We start from the raw sequence: 19,076 nt of genomic DNA, 5'->3' as shown, positions 1-19,076 counted from the left end.
AGTTTCCTGTAAACTCTAATGTGACTCCCTTAGTTGAAATATATTCTTCCCTGATCCCACATTCATCCTTCCTCCCTTCCCCCCATCACGGTCAACCGAGCTTTCTCCATTCCTCCCCTGCTCCCTTCTCTCTAACCCTCTCCCCTTCCAACAACCCTCCCACCCCCCCCCCCCATGCACCCAAGGTTACCTGGGACTCTTGACTATTTCCTACCTCCTGGCGGATAGGTAAATAATCTTCATCAGGTTCGTCTTCTTATTTAGCTTCTCTAGGATCATGAATAATAGGCTCAAAGACCTTTAATTATGGTTAGAATCCACTTATGAGTGAATACATACCGTGTTCCTCTTTTTGGGTCTGGCTTACCTCACTCAGTAAAGCGTTTTCTATGTCCATCCATTTGCATGCAAAATTCAAGATGCCATTATTTTTTACCGCTGAGTAAAACTCTAATGTGTATATGTTCCACACCTTTTTTAACCATTCTTCTATTGAGGGGCACCTAGGCTGTTTCCAGGTTCTGGCTATTACAAATAGTGCTGCTATGAACATAGTTGAACAAACGCTTTTGTAGTATGTTTGGGCATCTCTAGGGTATATTCCCAAGAGAGGAATTGCTGGGTCCTGAGGGAGGTTGACTCCCAGTTTCCTGAGAAACCGCCACACTGATTTCCAAAGTGGCTGCACAAGTTTGCATTCCCACCAACAATGAATGAGTGTTCCCCTCATTCCACAACCCCTCCAGCATAGGCTATCATTGGTGTTTTTAACTTTAGCTATTCTGACAGGTGTAAGATGGTATCTCAAAGTGGTTTTGATTTGCATTTCCCTGATCGCTAAGGAGGTTGAGCATGACCTTAAGTGTCTTCTGGCCATTCGAAGTTCATCTGTTGTGAATTCTCTGTTCAGATCAGTACCCCATTTTTTAATTGGGTTAATTAGAGTTTTAGTGCCTAGTTTCTTGAGTTCTTTGTATATTCTGGAGATCAGACCTTTGTCTGATGAGGGGTTGGTGAAGATCTTCTCCCAGTCAGAAGGTAGCCTTTTTGTCTTACTGACAGTGTCCTTTGCTTTACAGAAGCTTCTCAGTTTCAGTAGATCCCATTTATTCATTGTTTCTCTTATTGTCTGTGCTGCTGGGGTCCTACTTAGGAAGAGGGCTCCTGTGCCTATATCTTGTAGACTACTTCCCACTTTCTCTTCTATCAGATTCAAAGTGGACGGATTAATGTTGATGTCTTTAATCCATTTGGACTTGATTTTTGTGCATGGTGATAGATATGGATCTACTTTCATTTTTTTACAGGTTGACATCCAGTTATGCCAGCACCATTTGTTAAAGATGCTTTCCTTCCTCCATTGTATACCTTTAGCTCCCTTGTCAAAAATTAGGTGCTCATAGGTTTGTGGGTTAATATCCGGGTCTTCTATTCGATTCCAAAGGTCGATTTCTCTGTTCTTATGCCAATACCAAGCTGTTTTCAATAGTGTAGCTCTATAATAGAGTTTGAAGTCAGGGATGGTAATGCCTCCTGAAGTTCCTTTATTGTATAAGATTGTTTTGGCTATCCTGGGTTTTTTGTTTTGCCATATAAACTTGATTATTGTTCTCTCAAGGTCTGTGAAGAAGTTTGATGGGATTTTGATGGGGATTGCATTGAATCTATAGATTGCTTTTGGTAGAATTGCCATTTTTACTATGTTGATTCTCCCAATCCAAGAGCAGGGGAGGTCTTTCCATTTTCTGGTATCCTCCTCAATTTCTTTCTTCAAAGACTTAAAGTTTTTGTCAAATAGGTCTTTTACTTCCTTGGTTAGAGTAACCCCAAGATATTTTATGCTATTTGTGGCTATCATGAAAGGTGATGTTTCTCTGATTTCCCTCTCTGCTTCTTTATCCTTTGTGTATAGGAAGGCCACTGATTTTTTGGAGTTGATCTTGTATCCTGCCACGTTACTAAAGGTGTTTATCAGCTGTAGGAGCTCTTTGGTAGAGTTTTTGGGGTCACTTATGTAAACTATCATATCGTCAGCAAATAACGAAAGTTTGACTTCATCCTTTCCAATACGAATCCCCTTGATCTCCTTATGTTGTCTTATTGCTATTGCTAGAACTTCAAGCACTATATTGAAGAGGTATGGAGAGAGTGGACAGCCTTGTCGCGTTCCTGATTTTAGTGGAAAGGCTTTGAGTTTCTCTCCATTCAGTTTGATGTTAGCTGTCGGCTTGCTGTATATTGCTTTTATTATATTTAGGTATGATCCTTGTATCCCCAGTCTCTCCAACACCTTTATCATAAATGGGTGTTGAATTTTGTCAAATGCTTTTTCAGCATCTAGTGAGATGATCATATGGTTTTTTTCTTTCAGTTTATTTATATGATGGATTACATTGATAGATTTGCGAATGTTGAACCAGCCCTGCATCTCTGGAATGAAGCCGACTTGATCATAATGGATAATTTTTCTAATGTGCTCTTGGATACGGTTTGCCAGTATTTTATTGAGAATTTTCGCGTCAATGTTCATGAGTGAGATTGGCCTGTAATTCTCTTTCTTGGTTGTGTCTTTGTGTGGTTTTGGTATTAGAGTAACTGTAGCTTCATAAAAGGAGTTAGGCAATGACTCTTCTGTTTCTATATTGTGGAATACGTTAAGGAGTATAGGTATTAGCTCTTCCTGGAAGTTCTGGTAGAATTCTGCATTGAAACCATCTGGTCCTGGGCTTTTTTTGGTAGGGAGATTTTTGATAACAGCTTCTAATTCTTCGCGACTAACAGGTCTATTTAGATTGTTCACCTGTTCTTGGTTCAACTTTGGTATATGGTACTTATCTAAAAAAATGTCCATTTCTTTTACATTTTCCAACTTTGTGGCATATAAACTTTCGTAGTAAGATCTAATGATTCTCTGGATTTCCTCTGTGTCTGTGGTTATGTCCCCCTTTTCATTTCTGATCCTATTAATTTGCACGTTCTCTCTCTGCCGTTTGATTAGTTTGGATAGGGGTTTGTCAATCTTGTTGATTTTCTCCAAGAACCAGCTTTTTGATTCATTGATTCTTTGGATTGTTTTCTCTGTTTCTATTTTGTTGATTTCAGCCCTCAGTTTGATTATTTCCAGTCTTCTACTCCTCCTGGGTGAATCAGCTTCTTTTTTTTCTAGAGCTTTCAAGTGTGCTGTTAGGTCTCCAATGTGTGCTTTCTCCGTTTTCTTTATTTGGGCACCTATTGCTATGAACTTTCCTCTTAGCACTGCTTTCATAGTGTCCCATAGGTTTGAGTATGTTGTGTCTTTGTTTTCATTAAATTCAAGGAAGTCTTTAATTTCTTTCTTAATTTCTTCCTTGACCCAGGGGTGATTTAGTAGTTGACTGTTCAACTTCCATGAGTTTGTTGACTTCCTGGGGTTAGCATTGTTGTTGAATTCTAATTTTAATCCATGGTGATCTGACAAGACACATGTGGTTACTAATATTTTTTTGTATCTGTGGAAGTTTGCTTTGTTACCGAGTATGTGGTCAATCTTCGAGAAGGTTCCATGAACTGCAGAGAAGAAGGTATATTCTTTCCTATTTGGGTGGAGTGTTCTATAGATGTCTGTTAAGTCCATTTGATTCAATACCTCCAATAAATCTCTTAATTCTCTGTTTGGTTTCTGTCTAATTGACCTGTCCATTGGTGAGAGAGGAGTGTTGAAGTCTCCTACTATTAGCGTGTGTGGTTTGATGACTGCCTTGAGTTCTAGAAGAGTTTGTTTTACATAAGTGGGTGCCTTTATATTAGGGGCATAGATATTCAGGATTGAGACTTCTTCCTGATGAGTTGTTCCTGTTATGAGTATGAAATGTCCATCTCCATCTCTTCTGATTGATTTTAGTTTGAAGTCGATTTTGTTAGATATTAGAATGGCCACACCCGCTTGTTTCTTAGGTCCATTTGCTTGGAAAACCTTTTCCCAACCCTTTACTCTGAGTAGGTGTCTGTCTTTGTGGTTGAGGTGTGTTTCTTGTAAACAGCAGAATGTTGGATCCTGTTTTCGTATCCAATCTCTAAGTCTGTGCCTCTTTATAGGTGAATTGAGTCCATTGATATCAAGAGATATTAATGACCAGTGGTTGTTGACTCGAGTCATTTTTTTTTTTTTTTAGGTAGTAGAGTGTATGTGTTTTCCTTCTTTGGGTTGTGCTAGTGAAGGGTCGCTAGATGTCTGAGTTATTGTAGTCAGTGTTGGCAATGTTGGATTCCTTGGGATGTAATTTTCCTTCTAATATTCTCTGTAGGGCTGGATTAGTAGTTACGTATTGTTTAAATTTGTTTTTATCCTGGAATATTTTGTTTTCTCCGTTGATAGTGAATGAAAGCTTGGCTGGGTATATTAATCTGGGCTTGCATCCATGGTCCCTTAGTTTCTGCAGTACCTCTATCCAGGACCTTCTGGCTTTCATGGTTTCTATAGAGAAGTCTGGTGTAAGTCTGATAGGTTTACCTTTATAGGTTACTTGACCTTTTTCCTTTGCAGCTCTTAATATCCTTTCTTTAATCTGAATGCTTTGTGTTTTGATTATTATATGGCGAGGGGATGTTTTTTTCTGATCCAGTCTATTCGGTGTTCTGTATGCTTCTTGCACCTTCATAGGAATATCACTCTTTAGGATGGGAAAGTTTTCTTCTATAATTTTGTTGAATATATTTTCTGGACCTTTGGTCTGCAATTCTTCTCCTTCTTCTACTCCTATTATTCTTAGATTTGGTTTTTTTATTATGTCCCATATTTCCTGAATGTTTTGTGATGAGAATTTGTTGGATTTGCTGTTTTCTTTGGACAGGGCATTTATTTTCTCTATGGTGTCTTCATAATCTGAGATTCGTTCTTCTATCTCTTGTATTCTATTGGTTATGCTTGTTCCTGAAGTCTCTGTTTGTTTACCTAGATTTTCCATATCCAGCCGGTCCTCGGTTTGTGTTTTCTTCACTGCCTCCATTTCAGTTTTCAATTCTTGAACTGATTCCATTACCTGTTTGATTGTTTTTTCTTGGTTTCCCAGGGTATCATTTACGAATTTACTTATTTCTTCAAACTTTTTGTTATATTTGTCTTCCATTTCTTTACTCATTTCTTCCATCTTTTTGTTATATTTCTCTTCTATTTCTTTAAGTGAGTTATTCATACCCTGTTTAAGAGACTCTATTGCTTTTATAATGACACTGTTTTCCACTTCTTCCGGTATAGGGTGTTCAAGTCCTTCTGTCATAAGATCGCTGGGATCTGGTGTTTTCGTGTTGTTTTTCAGATTGTTGGAGAAATTCTTGCCTTGGCGCCTGCCCATCTCTTCCTTCAGATGCTCTCCAATGGCTCTTCCCTCCGCTGGGTCTTTGCTACTGGATTTATGCCCCTTGCTATCCAGGAATCACTTTGCCTGCAGCCTTAGGTTGCTGCAGGCAGGCTTTAGAACAAAGGGATTTCCGTCCCTTTGCACTCACCGCCTGTACGTCCCGCGGTGCCCACCCCGGCTGAGATGGAGGAATTTAAGCCCCGAAAAAAGGAGAGGGGAGGGTATGGGTTCCAGGCAGAAAGCTGGGATGGCGTTGCAGGAGAGAGGGATTAGCTGGGGAAGCTGCCCCTTTGGAGTAGTCAGGGAGATAAGGGTGGCGGGAGTATTGTGTGTTCCCTAACCTGCCTTGTGTGGCGGTCAGGAACAATACACTTACCCCTCCACAGGAACAGAGCTCCTCGCTGGTCAGAGGTGCCCCTGCCTGCAGTCTTGGCTTGCTGCAGGCCGGCTTTTGGAACAAAGGGACTCCAGCCCCTTTGCACTCACCACCTAACCTGGCCCGCGGTGCCCACCCCGGCTGAGATGGAGGAATTTAAGCCCCGAAAAAAGGAGAGGGGAGGGTATGGGTTCCAGGCAGAAAGCTGGGATGGCATTGCAGGAGAGAGGGATTAGCTGGGGAAGCTGCCCCTTTGGAGTAGTCAGGGAGATAAGGGTGGCGGGAGTATTGTGTGTTCCCTAACCGGCCTTGTGTGGCGGTCAGGAACAATACACTTACCCCTCCACGGGAACAGAGCCCCTCGCTGGTCAGAGGTGCCCCTGCCTGCAGTCTTGGCTTGCTGCAGGCTGGCTTTTGAAACAAAGGGACTCCAGTCCCTTTGCACTCACCACCTAACCTGGCCCGCGGTGCCCACCCCGGCTGAGATGGAGGAATTTAAGCCCCGCAAAAAGGAGAGGGGAGGGTATGGGTTCCAGGCAGAAAGCTGGGATGGCGTTGCAGGAGAGAGGGATTAGCTGGGGAAGCTGCCCCTTTGGAGTAGTCAGGGAGATAAGGGTGGCGGGAGTATTGTGTGTTCCCTAACCTGCCTTGTGTGGCGGTCAGGAACAATACACTTACCCCTCCACAGGAACAGAGCTCCTCGCTGGTCAGAGGTGCCCCTGCCTGCAGTCTTGGCTTGCTGCAGGCCGGCTTTTGGAACAAAGGGACTCCAGCCCCTTTGCACTCACCACCTAACCTGGCCCGCGGTGCCCACCCCGGCTGAGATGGAGGAATTTAAGCCCCGCAAAAAGGAGAGGGGAGGGTATGGGTTCCAGGCAGAAAGCTGGGATGGCGTTGCAGGAGAGAGGGATTAGCTGGGGAAGCTGCCCCTTTGGAGTAGTCAGGGAGATAAGGGTGGCGGGAGTATTGTGTGTTCCCTAACCTGCCTTGTGTGGCGGTCAGGAACAATACACTTACCCCTCCACAGGAACAGAGCCCCTCGCTGGTCAGAGGTGCCCCTGCCTGCAGTCTTGGCTTGCTGCAGGCCGGCTTTTGGAACAAAGGGCTGAAGTTTATTCTTTACCCCCGTACACACTCCAAAAGCTGAGCATGTCCTCTTTTAAGATTCCCAAACTCTGGGCTTCGATTCAAACAGAAAGAAAACAAAGCTTATACACTATCAGTGGTTACAGTGATAAAATTTCCCTGAACAATCCAATATTGGAGGATGATAAAGCAAGACCCTGGCTTTAACAGTCTAGTTCTTCTAAAGTGAATACAGATCAGTGAAATTTTTAATGAACACTAACATCTCACAATTTCTTAGGTGGAAGAAAAATCGCAGGAAGGACTTTGTCCTCCACATGAGGAGGATGCAATTGGGCCCAAGCCTACCAGCACGCCTGACAAACAACCATCTGCAGGTACAAGTGACAGAGGTGACACTCTTCAGGCATCTGTGAAAATTACACCTCACGACACCACCCTGGATCACACATGTACTTTAGGACATACTCTGGGCAGGCAAGGCGGAGGCCACATGCTGAGGCTGAGCTTGCGCTTGCCAGCCACACTGGTGACATCGTGGACCCTCTGCAACTTTATCTGTTTGACAGCTTATAAAAATTGAGAATGTTTTGAAAATTCACAACCATACACTTTGTTACACTTAGAGGCGTACTTGACTCTCCACAATGAATTTAAGTATGCTCATAAGGAGTTCCAATTGTTAAGTCTTCAAACAATCTTCCTTAAAAGAAAAAAATCTCAGCACACTACCATTTAACTTGTTTTCATGTTTCTTCACAAATGGTTAAAATACTGGAGTACAGACAAGGAATAATCATAATGTTGTGGCGAGCATTATAAATGTGGAACTATAAATTTCAAACATTTTCTGGTTTAAAAAAATAAATCTGGTCATCATTTCAGCTCTGCAGGTCTTTAGTGAGGCCAGTCTATTAAGTTTCTGAGAGTACTGGCCTTTATCCAGTAACCCAGGTCCACCAGGTACTACAGGTCCAACTCTACTTACTTCTGTCTGTTCCGTTAATGGTGCAGGAGGAAGCCCAGGACCAGGTGGCATTCTGCCACCAAAGGTGCCTGTGCGCAAGAGAAGGGCACCTCTGCCTCCACCTCGGCCTCCACCTCTGCCTCCTGGGCATTCTTCTCCAGGACCACCACGGTCTGTAAGTCTGCCTCTTACTCCCTGCATGGCACCAGGGTAGCGTCACCACGTGAAAACAGAGAGCCTCCTTATGAAGTTTATTCTTTACCCCCCTACACACTCCAAAAGCTGAGCATGTCCTCTTTTAAGATTCCCAAACTCTGGGCTTCGATTCAAACAGAAAGAAAACAAAGCTTATACACTATCAGTGGTTACAGTGATAAAATTTCCCTGAACAATCCAATATTGGAGGACGATAAAGCAAGACCCTGGCTTTAACAGTCTAGTTCTTCTAAAGTGAATACAGATCAGTGAAATTTTTAATGAACACTAACATCTCACAATTTCTTAGGTGGAAGAAAAATCGCAGGAAGGACTTTGTCCTCCACATGAGGAGGATGCAATTGGGCCCAAGCCTACCAGCACGCCTGACAAACAACCATCTGCAGGTACAAGTGACAGAGGTGACACTCTTCAGGCATCTGAGAAAATTACACCTCACGACACCACCCTGGATCACACATGTACTTTAGGACATACTCTGGGCAGGCAAGGCGGAGGCCACATGCTGAGGCTGAGCTTGCGCCTGGTAGCCACACTGGTGACATCATGGACCCTCTGCAACTTTATCTGTTTGACAGCTTATAAAAATTGAGAATGTTTTGAAAATTCACAACCATACACTTTGTTACACTTAGAGGCGTACTTGACTCTCCACAATGAATTTGAGTATGCTCATAAGGAGTTCCAATTGTTAAATCTTCAAACAATCTTCCTTAAAAGAAAAAAAAAATCTCAGCACACTACCATTTAACTTGTTTTCATGTTTCTTCACAAATGGTTAAAATACTGGAGTACAGACAAGGAATAATCATAATGTTGTGGCGAGCATTATAAATGTGGAATTATAAATTTCAAACATTTTCTGGTTTAAAAAAATAAATCTGGTCATCAATGCAGCTCTGCAGGTCTTTAGTGAGGCCAGTCTATTAAGTTTCTGAGAGTACTGGCCTTTATCCAGTAACCCAGGTCCACCAGGTACTACAGGTCCAACTCTACTTACTTCTGTCTCTTCCGTTAATGGTGCAGGAGGAAGCCCAGGACCAGGTGGCATTCTGCCACCAAAGGTGCCTGTGCGCAAGAGAAGGGCACCTCTGCCTCCACCTCGTTCGCCACCTCGGCCACCTGGGAATTCTTCTTCAGGACCACCACGGTCTGTAAGTCTGCCTCTTTCTCCCTGCATGGCACCAGGGTAGCGTCACCACGTGAAAACATGAGCCTCCTTATGAAGTTTATTCTTTATCCCCCTACACACTCCAGAAGCTCAGCAGGTCCTCTTTCAAGATTCCCAAACTCTGGGCTTCGATTCAAACAGAAAGAAAACAAAGCTTATACACTATCAGTGGTTACAGTGATAAAATTTCCCTGAACAATCCAATATTGGAGGATGATAAAGCAAGACCCTGGCTTTAACAGTCTAGTTCTTCTAAAGTGAATACAGATCAGTGAAATTTTTAATGAACACTAACATCTCACAATTTCTTAGGTGGAAGAAAAATCGCAGGAAGGACTTTGTCCTCCACATGAGGAGGATGCAATTGGGCCCAAGCCTACCAGCACGCCTGACAAACAACCATCTGCAGGTACAAGTGACAGAGGTGACACTCTTCAGGCATCTGTGAAAATTACACCTCACGACACCACCCTGGATCACACATGTACTTTAGGACATACTCTGGGCAGGCAAGGCGGAGGCCACATGCTGAGGCTGAGCTTGTGCCTGGTAGCCACACTGGTGACATCATGGACCCTCTGCAACTTTATCTGTTTGACAGCTTATAAAAATTGAGAATGTTTTGAAAATTCACAACCATACACTTTGTTACACTTAGAGGCGTACTTGACTCTCCACAATGAATTTGAGTATGCTCATAAGGAGTTCCAATTGTTAAGTCTTCAAACAATCTTCCTTAAAAGAAAAAAAATCTCAGCACACTACCATTTAACTTGTTTTCATGTTTCTTCACAAATGGTTAAAATACTGGAGTACAGACAAGGAATAATCATAATGTTGTGGCGAGCATTATAAATGTGGAATTATAAATTTCAAATATTTTCTGGTTTAAAAAAATAAATCTGGTCATCAATGCAACTCGGCAGGTCTCTTTAGTGAGGCCGGTCTATTAAGTTTCTGAGAGTACTGGCCTTTATCCAGTAACCCAGGTCCACCAGGTACTACAGGTCCAACTCTACTTACTTCTGTCTGTTCCGTTAATGGTGCAGGAGGAAGCCCAGGACCAGGTGGCATTCTGCCACCAAAGGTGCCTGTGCGCAAGAGAAGGGCACCTCTGCCTCCACCTCGTTCGCCACCTCGGCCACCTGGGAAATCTTCTTCAGGACCACCACGGTCTGTAAGTCTGCCTCTTTCTCCCTGCATGGCACCAGGGTAGCGTCACCACGTGAAAACATGAGCCTCCTTTTGAAGTTTATTCTTTACCCCCTACACACTCCAGAAGCTCAGCAGGTCCTCTTTCAAGATTCCCAAACTCTGGGCTTCGATTCAAACAGAAAGAAAACAAAGCTTATACACTATCAGTGGTTACAGTGATAAAATTTCCCTGAACAATCCAATATTGGAGGACGATAAAGCAAGACCCTGACTTTAACAGTCTAGTTCTTCTAAGGTGAATTAAAAGCCATTGAAATTTTTAGTGAATACTAACATTTCTCAATTTTCTTGAAGTTTGAAGAAGCCTTTCAGGAAGAATATCATCTTGCAAAGCAAGATTTTGGCCTTGTTGACCAGCCTTCTTCTGATACCGAGTTCCCATTGTCTCCTCGTAGAAAAAAAATTGGTTTGTTCAGTTTTTTCAAGGCTATGATGGGAAAAAAATGAAGGGATTTTTTTTTTGCACTCAAATGTCACTCTAAATACTAATATATTTTACTAATTGTTTCCTAAATTTGAGCGTTTCTCATTCATGATTTCTTTCATGTTTCCTGAAATAAAGATGACATATAAAGGCATTAAAATAGTATTTTTGCTTTGGTGGTGGTTGTGCATATACTTAATTTCACAACTTGGGAGATAGTGCTGTAGGAGGTGTAGGCCAAGTTCCTGGTACTGGGCTAGCTTAGACCTCGAAATAACCACACAGAAATTTTATTAATTAAATTACTGCCTGGCCCATTCGCTATAGCCTCTTCTTGTCTAACTCTAACATCTTCATTAACCTGTCTCCATTAATGTGTATTGCCACTTGACTGTGGCTTTCAGGCATGAGTCTAACCAGCATCCATCAAAGGCAGGAGAGGCATGGTGTCAGCCAGACTTCCATTCTTCTCAGCATTCTGTTCTGACTACTCTACCCACCTAAGGGCTGCCCTTTCAACCAATGAAAGTGATACAAATACAGGAGGACATCCTACACCAGGGTAGAGCCAACTTAAATGCCAGCCTGGTCAGGAAAGCAGCACTTCAGTTAAATAAAGTTCATTCCCAGGACTCTAACGCAGTGACTAACAACCTACTGTGATTCCTGGTAAGATGATCCCATTTCTCTGACCTGCCTAGATACCTGCATGCATATGTACATGTACAAGACTAAAAGCAGAAAAACTGACATCACATGGTTATAGACAAAATAAATCTTTTTAAAATAATTTTTTTATTGATTTTTATATCCCAAGTTTGATTTACCCCATTTCTATTCTCCAGTTCCCTCCCCCCATGTCCTCTTCACTCCCCAATCCACTCTTCCTCTCTCTCATTCATAAAGGAGCAAGACTCAATGAGTGTCAACAAAGCATGACACATCCATTCAGGATAAAAAAAGAGAGCAGCCAAATTTCAGCCCGAACTTGGCATGAAACTCAACATACCACCCCATCCCATAACATTACACTCCCATCCCCACCCCTACTCACAACCCAGGCACCCATCTTCCCACACCAAACCCCATGCCTCGTCCATCGGGGACACAAATGATTTGCAGGAATGAGGGTCACATTGGGGCACAATAAGGGTGCTCGATGAGGAAGGAGATGGAAGGCAGAGAAGGCGGGGCACTTCTGGCTCTGGAGCCTGGCTCCAGGCTGTGGTAGAGGAATGAGGAGGGCCCAGATGGCAGGTGGGTTGATGGGCTGGCTGGTTGGCCACCTGACTTGGCCTGGTGTGACTGAGCCAGGTTCAGGAGCATTGCGCAGGGAGGGCTTGTCGGGACTAGGTGGCCGAAAGGGGTGCAGAGGGCTTGCAGATGGATGTGCTGACAGCACAGCAGCAACAGGCTCTTTGGGCACAGCAGCAAGTGCCACTTCCATCTGTGGCCATACCTCCCTGGAAGAGCCCAATCTCCTTTAATCTCAGAAGATAGACTGGGTTGGGCCTGGTTAATACTTTGATGGGAGGTCTCCCTGGAAATATCGGGTGCTGTAGGCTTTACTTTGGGCCTTTTTGGCCCTTGTGGCCTTTGCAGCAGACCGTGAGTCAAGAGTCACACTGGACAGGACAGGCTACTGCAGTCTCTGCACACTGGAAAAAGTGTGCACCTCTGAGATCCATCCACCGTTCAGAGCCCTGATGCACCCAGGAAATCCACAAGGGGAAGCACCCTAATGGGGAATCCCAGGACCACCTAAAGAGCTAAGAATCACAGAGTATTGGCTTATGAGTGATATGCAGCCCAAGCTGGCCTTGAACCAGAAAAACCCTGGGCTAGCCACCACTTGGCTCCTCAGTTCCCCAGCTCCCCAGATCCATAGGCAGGTTGGTGGGTGGATGCTCTCTCCAGACATTGCGTACAGACATACTTGGCCTGGAAAACTGGGACAGCCCAGGGAACAGGATGACAAACACACCACCACCTGTCCTCAAGCAGGCCCTGTGACCTGGGCTATGTGGGGTAGGTGTTCCAGACTGGAGCTGGCCAGACTCTGGCATGGGCTCAGTAACATAAGAGGGAGCTAGAGCCAGAGCCAGTGCCAGAGAGGGAGGGGCGAGGTACAAAGAATGCCTGGGATAACAGTCCTGCAAAGCTCACCACTGTGTATTCAGCAACAGATGGCCAACTCCCTCCAAGCTCAGGACCTGATGGAAGCAGTCTATAAGCAAACCTGCTTTCCCCAGATGCATAATTCTACACCTACCCCAAGGGACTGGACTGGTGGTATAAGCCAACCTGTGTGCCTGTGAGCCTGCTTGCCTGTGTATAATGTGCATGTTATGTGGGTGGATGTTCATTTTTGTAGGTCACAGTATGACTTGTATATGTGTGTATGTGTGCATGTCTGTGGTTGTGTGTGCATGCTTGTGCTTAGGTGTCTTTGTCTGGGTTTTTGCTTGGGTGTCTTTTTTTGTGGGAACAATATTAGGAGTGTGTGTGTTCTTGTATGATGTGTGTGTTTGTGCATGCCTGCTTGTGTATGTGTGTTTGTGTGTCCATCTGATTGTGTGTCTGTCTGTGTAGGCTCTGATCATGTGTGTTCATACAAGTGTGCTTGGGTGTCTTCCTGCATGTGTGTGTGTGTGTGGTGTGTGCATGCTTGTGCTTAGATGTCTTTGAATGGGTTTTTTCTTGGGTGTCTATCTATTGAGATCATCAAAACAAGATGTTTGAAATGAACTTTACAAAATCAAGATTTTTAAGTGGCTGTTTTCTATTAGTAAACACTGTAGAATAAAGTGTTTTGTCTCTACCTGGATGATTATGAATAAATGATTATTAATTGATTTCATTCACTGCATAAACAAAGGAGATAACTTTTGGGCCCCATATTAAATGAGTCTATGGAGTACTAAAATAAACCATAAAGTTTTTTTTCAAGAGTTTTCAAATTACTTTTGGTACATAAATGACTGGGATTAACTAAATCACATAAAGTAAAAACAAAACTAAGTGTAGACTGCTGTTTTCAAATTCTGGCCATGTCTCTGCTCCTCATTTACTTTAGCCTGAAGACTTAAGGGGAAAACTAAGCTCTTAAAATGAGAAAAAAAGATGTATGGCATATGTTGTGTGAGTGTGTTCCTGTGTGCAGGTGCACTTGTGTGCATATTTGCACAGGCATGCACATGCGCAGGAGATCAGGAGGCTCCTTCGTTCTTTTTTTTTTTGGAAATGGAATGCCAGCTCCTAGACTTCCAGTTCTGCCGCATGCGCACTCACATCCACAGCCCCACCCCTATCACCAGTGGGGCCATCCAGCTCCCCATTGCAGATGCCTCCCTGTGAATCCCTGCACAGCGTGGGAAAGAGAGAAATGCAGGCTGGCCATCATGGAAGATGCTCCTGGGCAGATGGTTCCTACGGAACTTGGGACTTGGGTCTTGGTGCTCTCTACTTGTGGTCAGTGGGGGCAGTGGCAGGTCCTGGGACAGAATTATGTTGTGCTATCTATTCTTATTTCCTCTGGTCACCACTGCTCCCTCCATCAAGGAAGACTCAAGAAAGGTAGTCTGTTCCTTCTGCGCCCACCTTTGGGTCTGAGCAGAACCTTGTCGTGCTTGAACTGTCATACGGATACCCTTGGGTGGTATCTGAAGCCCTCCGCACAGGTCCCTCTGCTTGGCACTGGGTGACCCAGCAGCTTGCATGATAGTTCCTCCTGCTTATTTAACAGTGAATGGGCTTTCAGCTTCTTGAATCCATGCACATCGTGAAACCCGGTGGTTGGCATCCACTTCACTGATTCCATGCCTGCTCCAGGCCTTGGCCCCACAGGTTGGCTTCAGGAAGAAACCAGTTGTTGATATCTGGCATCCCATCCCATCTGGGACAAGCCAAGCAGTCAAGAGAGCCCTAGAGGGCACCAGTGTCTGTTTGCTACCACTCTTACACGTGCGCATGCACACACACAAGCACACATGCACTAACACACTCGGGCCTGCACACAAGCACACACACACACATACATACTCACACACGCAGGAAGACACCCAAACAAGCATCTAAGGATGCACGCAATCAGAGCCTACACTACACAAGCAGGTGGACACACCCAAACCCAGACACATAAGCAGACACACACACAACACACACACACACACACACACACACACACACACACACCATTCAAGAACACACACACTCTCAAGCATCTCCCAACAAAATAACAGACAGATATGCAACCATGCAAAAACCCAGACAAAGACACATTTGCACAATCATGCATGCATCACACACACACACACACACACACACACACACAAAAGCACATACTGTGGCATACACAAACACATGGCCACCCACATGGGCCTATTCACATAAGCGTGCACATTACACACAGTCAAGCACACACAGAGACACACAGGTTGGCTTACAGTCCCTTAGGGTGGGTGGAGAAGTGTGCAGCTGGGGAGAGCCGGTTTCCTTATAGACTGCCTCTGCAGGGTCCAGAGCATGGAGGGGGTTGGCGATCTCTTGCTGAATACACAGTGTTGAGCTTTGCAGGGCTGCTATCCTAGGTGTCCCTTTCCCCTTGCCCCTCCCTCTCTGGCCCTGGCTCTGGCTACAACTCCCTCTCATGTTAACCAAGGGCATGCCAGTGCCTGTTGAGCTCCAAACTCACCCCACACAGCCCAGGCCAGGGGGATTGCAGGAGGTCAGGTTGGCAGTGTGTTTGAAAGTATTCTCCCTGGGCTGTCCCAGATTTCCAGGCCAAGTCTGTTTGTCCCCAATGCCTGGGAGTAAGCATCCACCCACCCACCACTCTGTGAAGCGGGGGAGCTTTGCAGCTGGGGAACTGGGGAACCAAGTGAGGTGGTGTGTGGCCCAGGACCTAGCTTGGATTCAAGGCTAGCTTGGGCTTCAAGTCACTCAAGACAGCCTCTACCTTGCAATTTTCAGCTTTCTTTGCTGGTCCTGGGATTCCCCATTGGGGTGTTTCCAGTGTGGATTTCTTGTGTGCTTGAGGACTCTGACCAGTGTGTGGATTTCGAACTTTGTCATAGGTGGGAATTCTTTCCAATGTACAAATGGAAGTAGCCTGGCCTTGAGCAAAGTGGCCCTAGGCCCGCAGCCTGCTGCAAAGGCCACAAGGGCCAAAAGGCCAAAAGAAAAGCCTACAGCACCCGGTATTCCCAGGCAGTCTCCCATCCAGTATTAACCAGGCCCAACCCTGTTTATCTTCTGAGATCAGAGGAGATTGGGCTCTTTCAGGATGGTATGGTCAAGATGGAGGTGTCACTCATTGCTGTGCCCAAAGAACCTGCTGCTGCTGAGCTGGCCTGCACACCCATTTGCAAACACTCTGCACCCCTTTCTGCCACAGTGTCCCGCCAAGCCCAGCCTGCCAAATGCCCCTGAGCCTGACTCAGCCACACCAGGCCATGCCAGGTGGCTTGCCAGCCCGCCCGCCCGCCTGCTTGCCTGCCAGCAGAGCCCTCCTCAGTCCTCTGCCCGAGTCTGAACCCAGGGTCCTGGGCCAGAAGTGACCAGCCTTCTCTTCCTTCCATCTCCTTGCTCATCGAGCACCCTCACCGTGCCCCAGCGTGCCCCTGGCAGGTTTGCTTGCCCTCAAACTGGCATCCACCCACCCACCTGCCTGTGGAGCTGGGGAGCTGGAGAGCTGCGGAACTGAGGAGCCAAGTGAGGTGGTGGCAGGCCCAGGATCTTGGTCGGGTTCAAGGCCAGCTTGGGCTGAATGTCACTCATAAGCCTATACTTTGTGTTTCTTCACTTTTTAGGTGGTCCTGGATAGCCCATTTCCCCTTGTGGGTTTCCTGTGTACATCGGGGCTATGAACAGTAGATGGATTTCAAACTTATCAGAGGTGTGCATTCTTTCCAATGTGCAGAGATGGCAGTAGCCTGGCCTTGCGCAGGGTGACCCTTGTCCCATGGCCTGCCTTTATCAATTCCCACTTGTATGTTTACAATTCCCAATTATATCACATAACCGTAAAATACACATGAAAAGATTGAATTTAATAAGGTTTAATAAGAAACCCTTATTAAATCCCTGGTCTAGAAATTTATCCCTACATAAGATTCTAGAATTTGTTTCGGAAAACTGTTCTTGATAAAAATCTTTTATTTTTAATTAGATGACATTTGTTAAAAATAAATTTGTTTATATTAGAATGAAAAGACTGATAAATATATGAAGCCTTTACATGTGAGTAAAAGCTGTGTTCTGTATAATAAGGACCAATCATTTCGTAGAATACATTAAAACACTAATGCACAAAATTAAGAAATATGTGTTACCCTGTTTTGTTGTGTGTATATTGATTATATAATCTGAATAATAAGGTAGATTTATGAATCATAATGTTCTAAAGTATATTTTTTATAGTTCATGCTTTAAGAGCCAAATTTCTGTGAGAAAAAAATGAGTTAGTATATAAGTAAACATTTGTGCTTAAAGATGCTGCTATTGTAAAAAAGAGCCTTATTTTGCTTTTCTCACTTCTGTACTTGAAAGACTAACATATAGGATGGAATCTGAGCATCCCATTGGGTTTCAAAAATGCAAAAACCTAATAATTGATATGATTCAGTTTGTTTCTATCATTGTCATTATTATTCACACAGGAACACCCTTCTTCAACTTTGTAATGACATACACATATTTTGTAATTTCTGTAGTAGTTTTCTTTGTTATATTTCAAGATTTGAAGTGACTGGCAATAGAAGTTTATTTACTCTGAAATATGCTCCGAATTTGTTGCTGCTTGAGAATGAAAAGGAGTGAAACAGGACCATGATATGTACTTCGTGATGACCTCAAATTCAAAATTCTATGGTCTTAGTTTTCTAAATGTAGGGATGTATTATATGTGAGAAAGATGAGAAAAACCTTTATATATTTTGTGATATAAATCCACTATGTATTATTTATAATATTTTTCTGTGCATATTAACTTTCCAAAGAAGTATTCATTGTTTTCACTGGCAAAATAAATAGAAGTAGGGTTATAAGATGTAATATTTCATAGTATTTTCTAACCAGTTTTTGCGATGAGTAATATGTGATGTTGTAGAAAAATGTTTATAAGAATGACAAATCAAACAAAATACTTATCTTTGTTTTTTTACTAACTTCTCCCAAACAGTCTGCTTAATATCTTTGTTATGCATGAATTAATAAAATGCTATTGTTCATATCTTAACGATGTGGTGCTAAAGTAATAGAATCTGTTGGGTCCCTAGAGGACAGGCCTTCACACCCCCACTTGATCTGTTTTGCACTCCTGCAGTTGGTTGAAAATAGGAACAAAAACAGGAACAAATCTGTTGTGTTCAGCAATGTTTCTAAGGATGTCTACCCCTAAGCCATTGAGTTAAGGTGATGAGCTTCCTGCTTTTGCTGTCTTGGCCTCCCCTGCTGAGGGCTATATATACTGTGTGAGAAAATGGAATAAAGGCTTGTCTGCAGAACCTGAAGTTGTGTTGCGTGTTAATCCCGACATCTCTCGCTCAGAAGAATGAAAGTTGCCATGCTAGCGCGGCAAGAATCATTTCTATATTTATTTGGTCCAAGTACATTCCTGACTCATTGTTGATGTGACTACCTATATATTTGATTATTCCTAGTATTAAAGTTTTATCTACTAATGAATATATATTTGTATAATATGATGAATATAGAATAGAAAATTTGAAGTAGGCATTTGTGCAATGGAATAATTCTAACTTAATTTACACTAAAGCAGTATATAGTGACATATGCATTAAAATAAACTTGATAGAATGAATCAAATGTTCAAGGTAATGTGAAAAATAGTTCAACATTTAATTAATTGTGAAATAAGAAGAGCCTTAAAATTCTCTATGATTAAGAAAGAGATGAATATTCAATGTGTCTTTAGTTACTCAATGAATTTCCTCTCGATATGGGATGGTAATTTTGTATATTCAGAAAATGTATGAATACACAGAAGTTCTAGAATGCCTAAAAGGAAAATCCAGATAATAACATCCACCAAGGCCATCCAGAGAATCATAAGACACGCTATACAAATCACAAGGATATATTTTTACTAGACCAAGTTAAAAAAAGATAAAAGGAAATGTGTAATTTTCTTATTGGGTACCACTTACAAAGTTAAATCAAGGTGAGATAAATAATTTGAATGTACCCATAACTCCTACTGAATTAGAAGAAATTTCCAACCCCCATCCCCCAAAAAGTATTCCAGGATTAGATGGTTTTAGCAC

General features: G+C 43.4%; 1 protein-coding gene across 1 annotated transcript; it reads left to right on the top strand.

Moving 5' to 3' along the window:
* Window positions 1-6,861: 6,861 nt before the first annotated feature.
* LOC148117570 (uncharacterized) lies at window positions 6,862-10,959 on the top strand. The gene is made up of 8 exons (XM_087902223.1): window positions 6,862-6,987; window positions 7,079-7,175; window positions 7,813-7,940; window positions 8,271-8,367; window positions 9,008-9,135; window positions 9,465-9,561; window positions 10,202-10,329; window positions 10,662-10,959. Exons 1-8 carry the CDS (start codon window positions 6,862-6,864, stop codon window positions 10,812-10,814), a joined length of 954 nt encoding a protein of 317 aa, XP_087758349.1. The 3' UTR covers window positions 10,815-10,959.
* Window positions 10,960-19,076: the final 8,117 nt, after the last annotated feature.

The sequence above is a fragment of the Myodes glareolus genome, chromosome 27, assembly GCF_982192425.1.
Source record: "Myodes glareolus chromosome 27, mMyoGla1.1, whole genome shotgun sequence".
Taxonomy (NCBI): domain Eukaryota; kingdom Metazoa; phylum Chordata; class Mammalia; order Rodentia; family Cricetidae; genus Myodes; species Myodes glareolus.
Note: the sequence above shows the minus strand (reverse complement) of the source record. Positions and strands in the feature narration are given on the sequence as shown.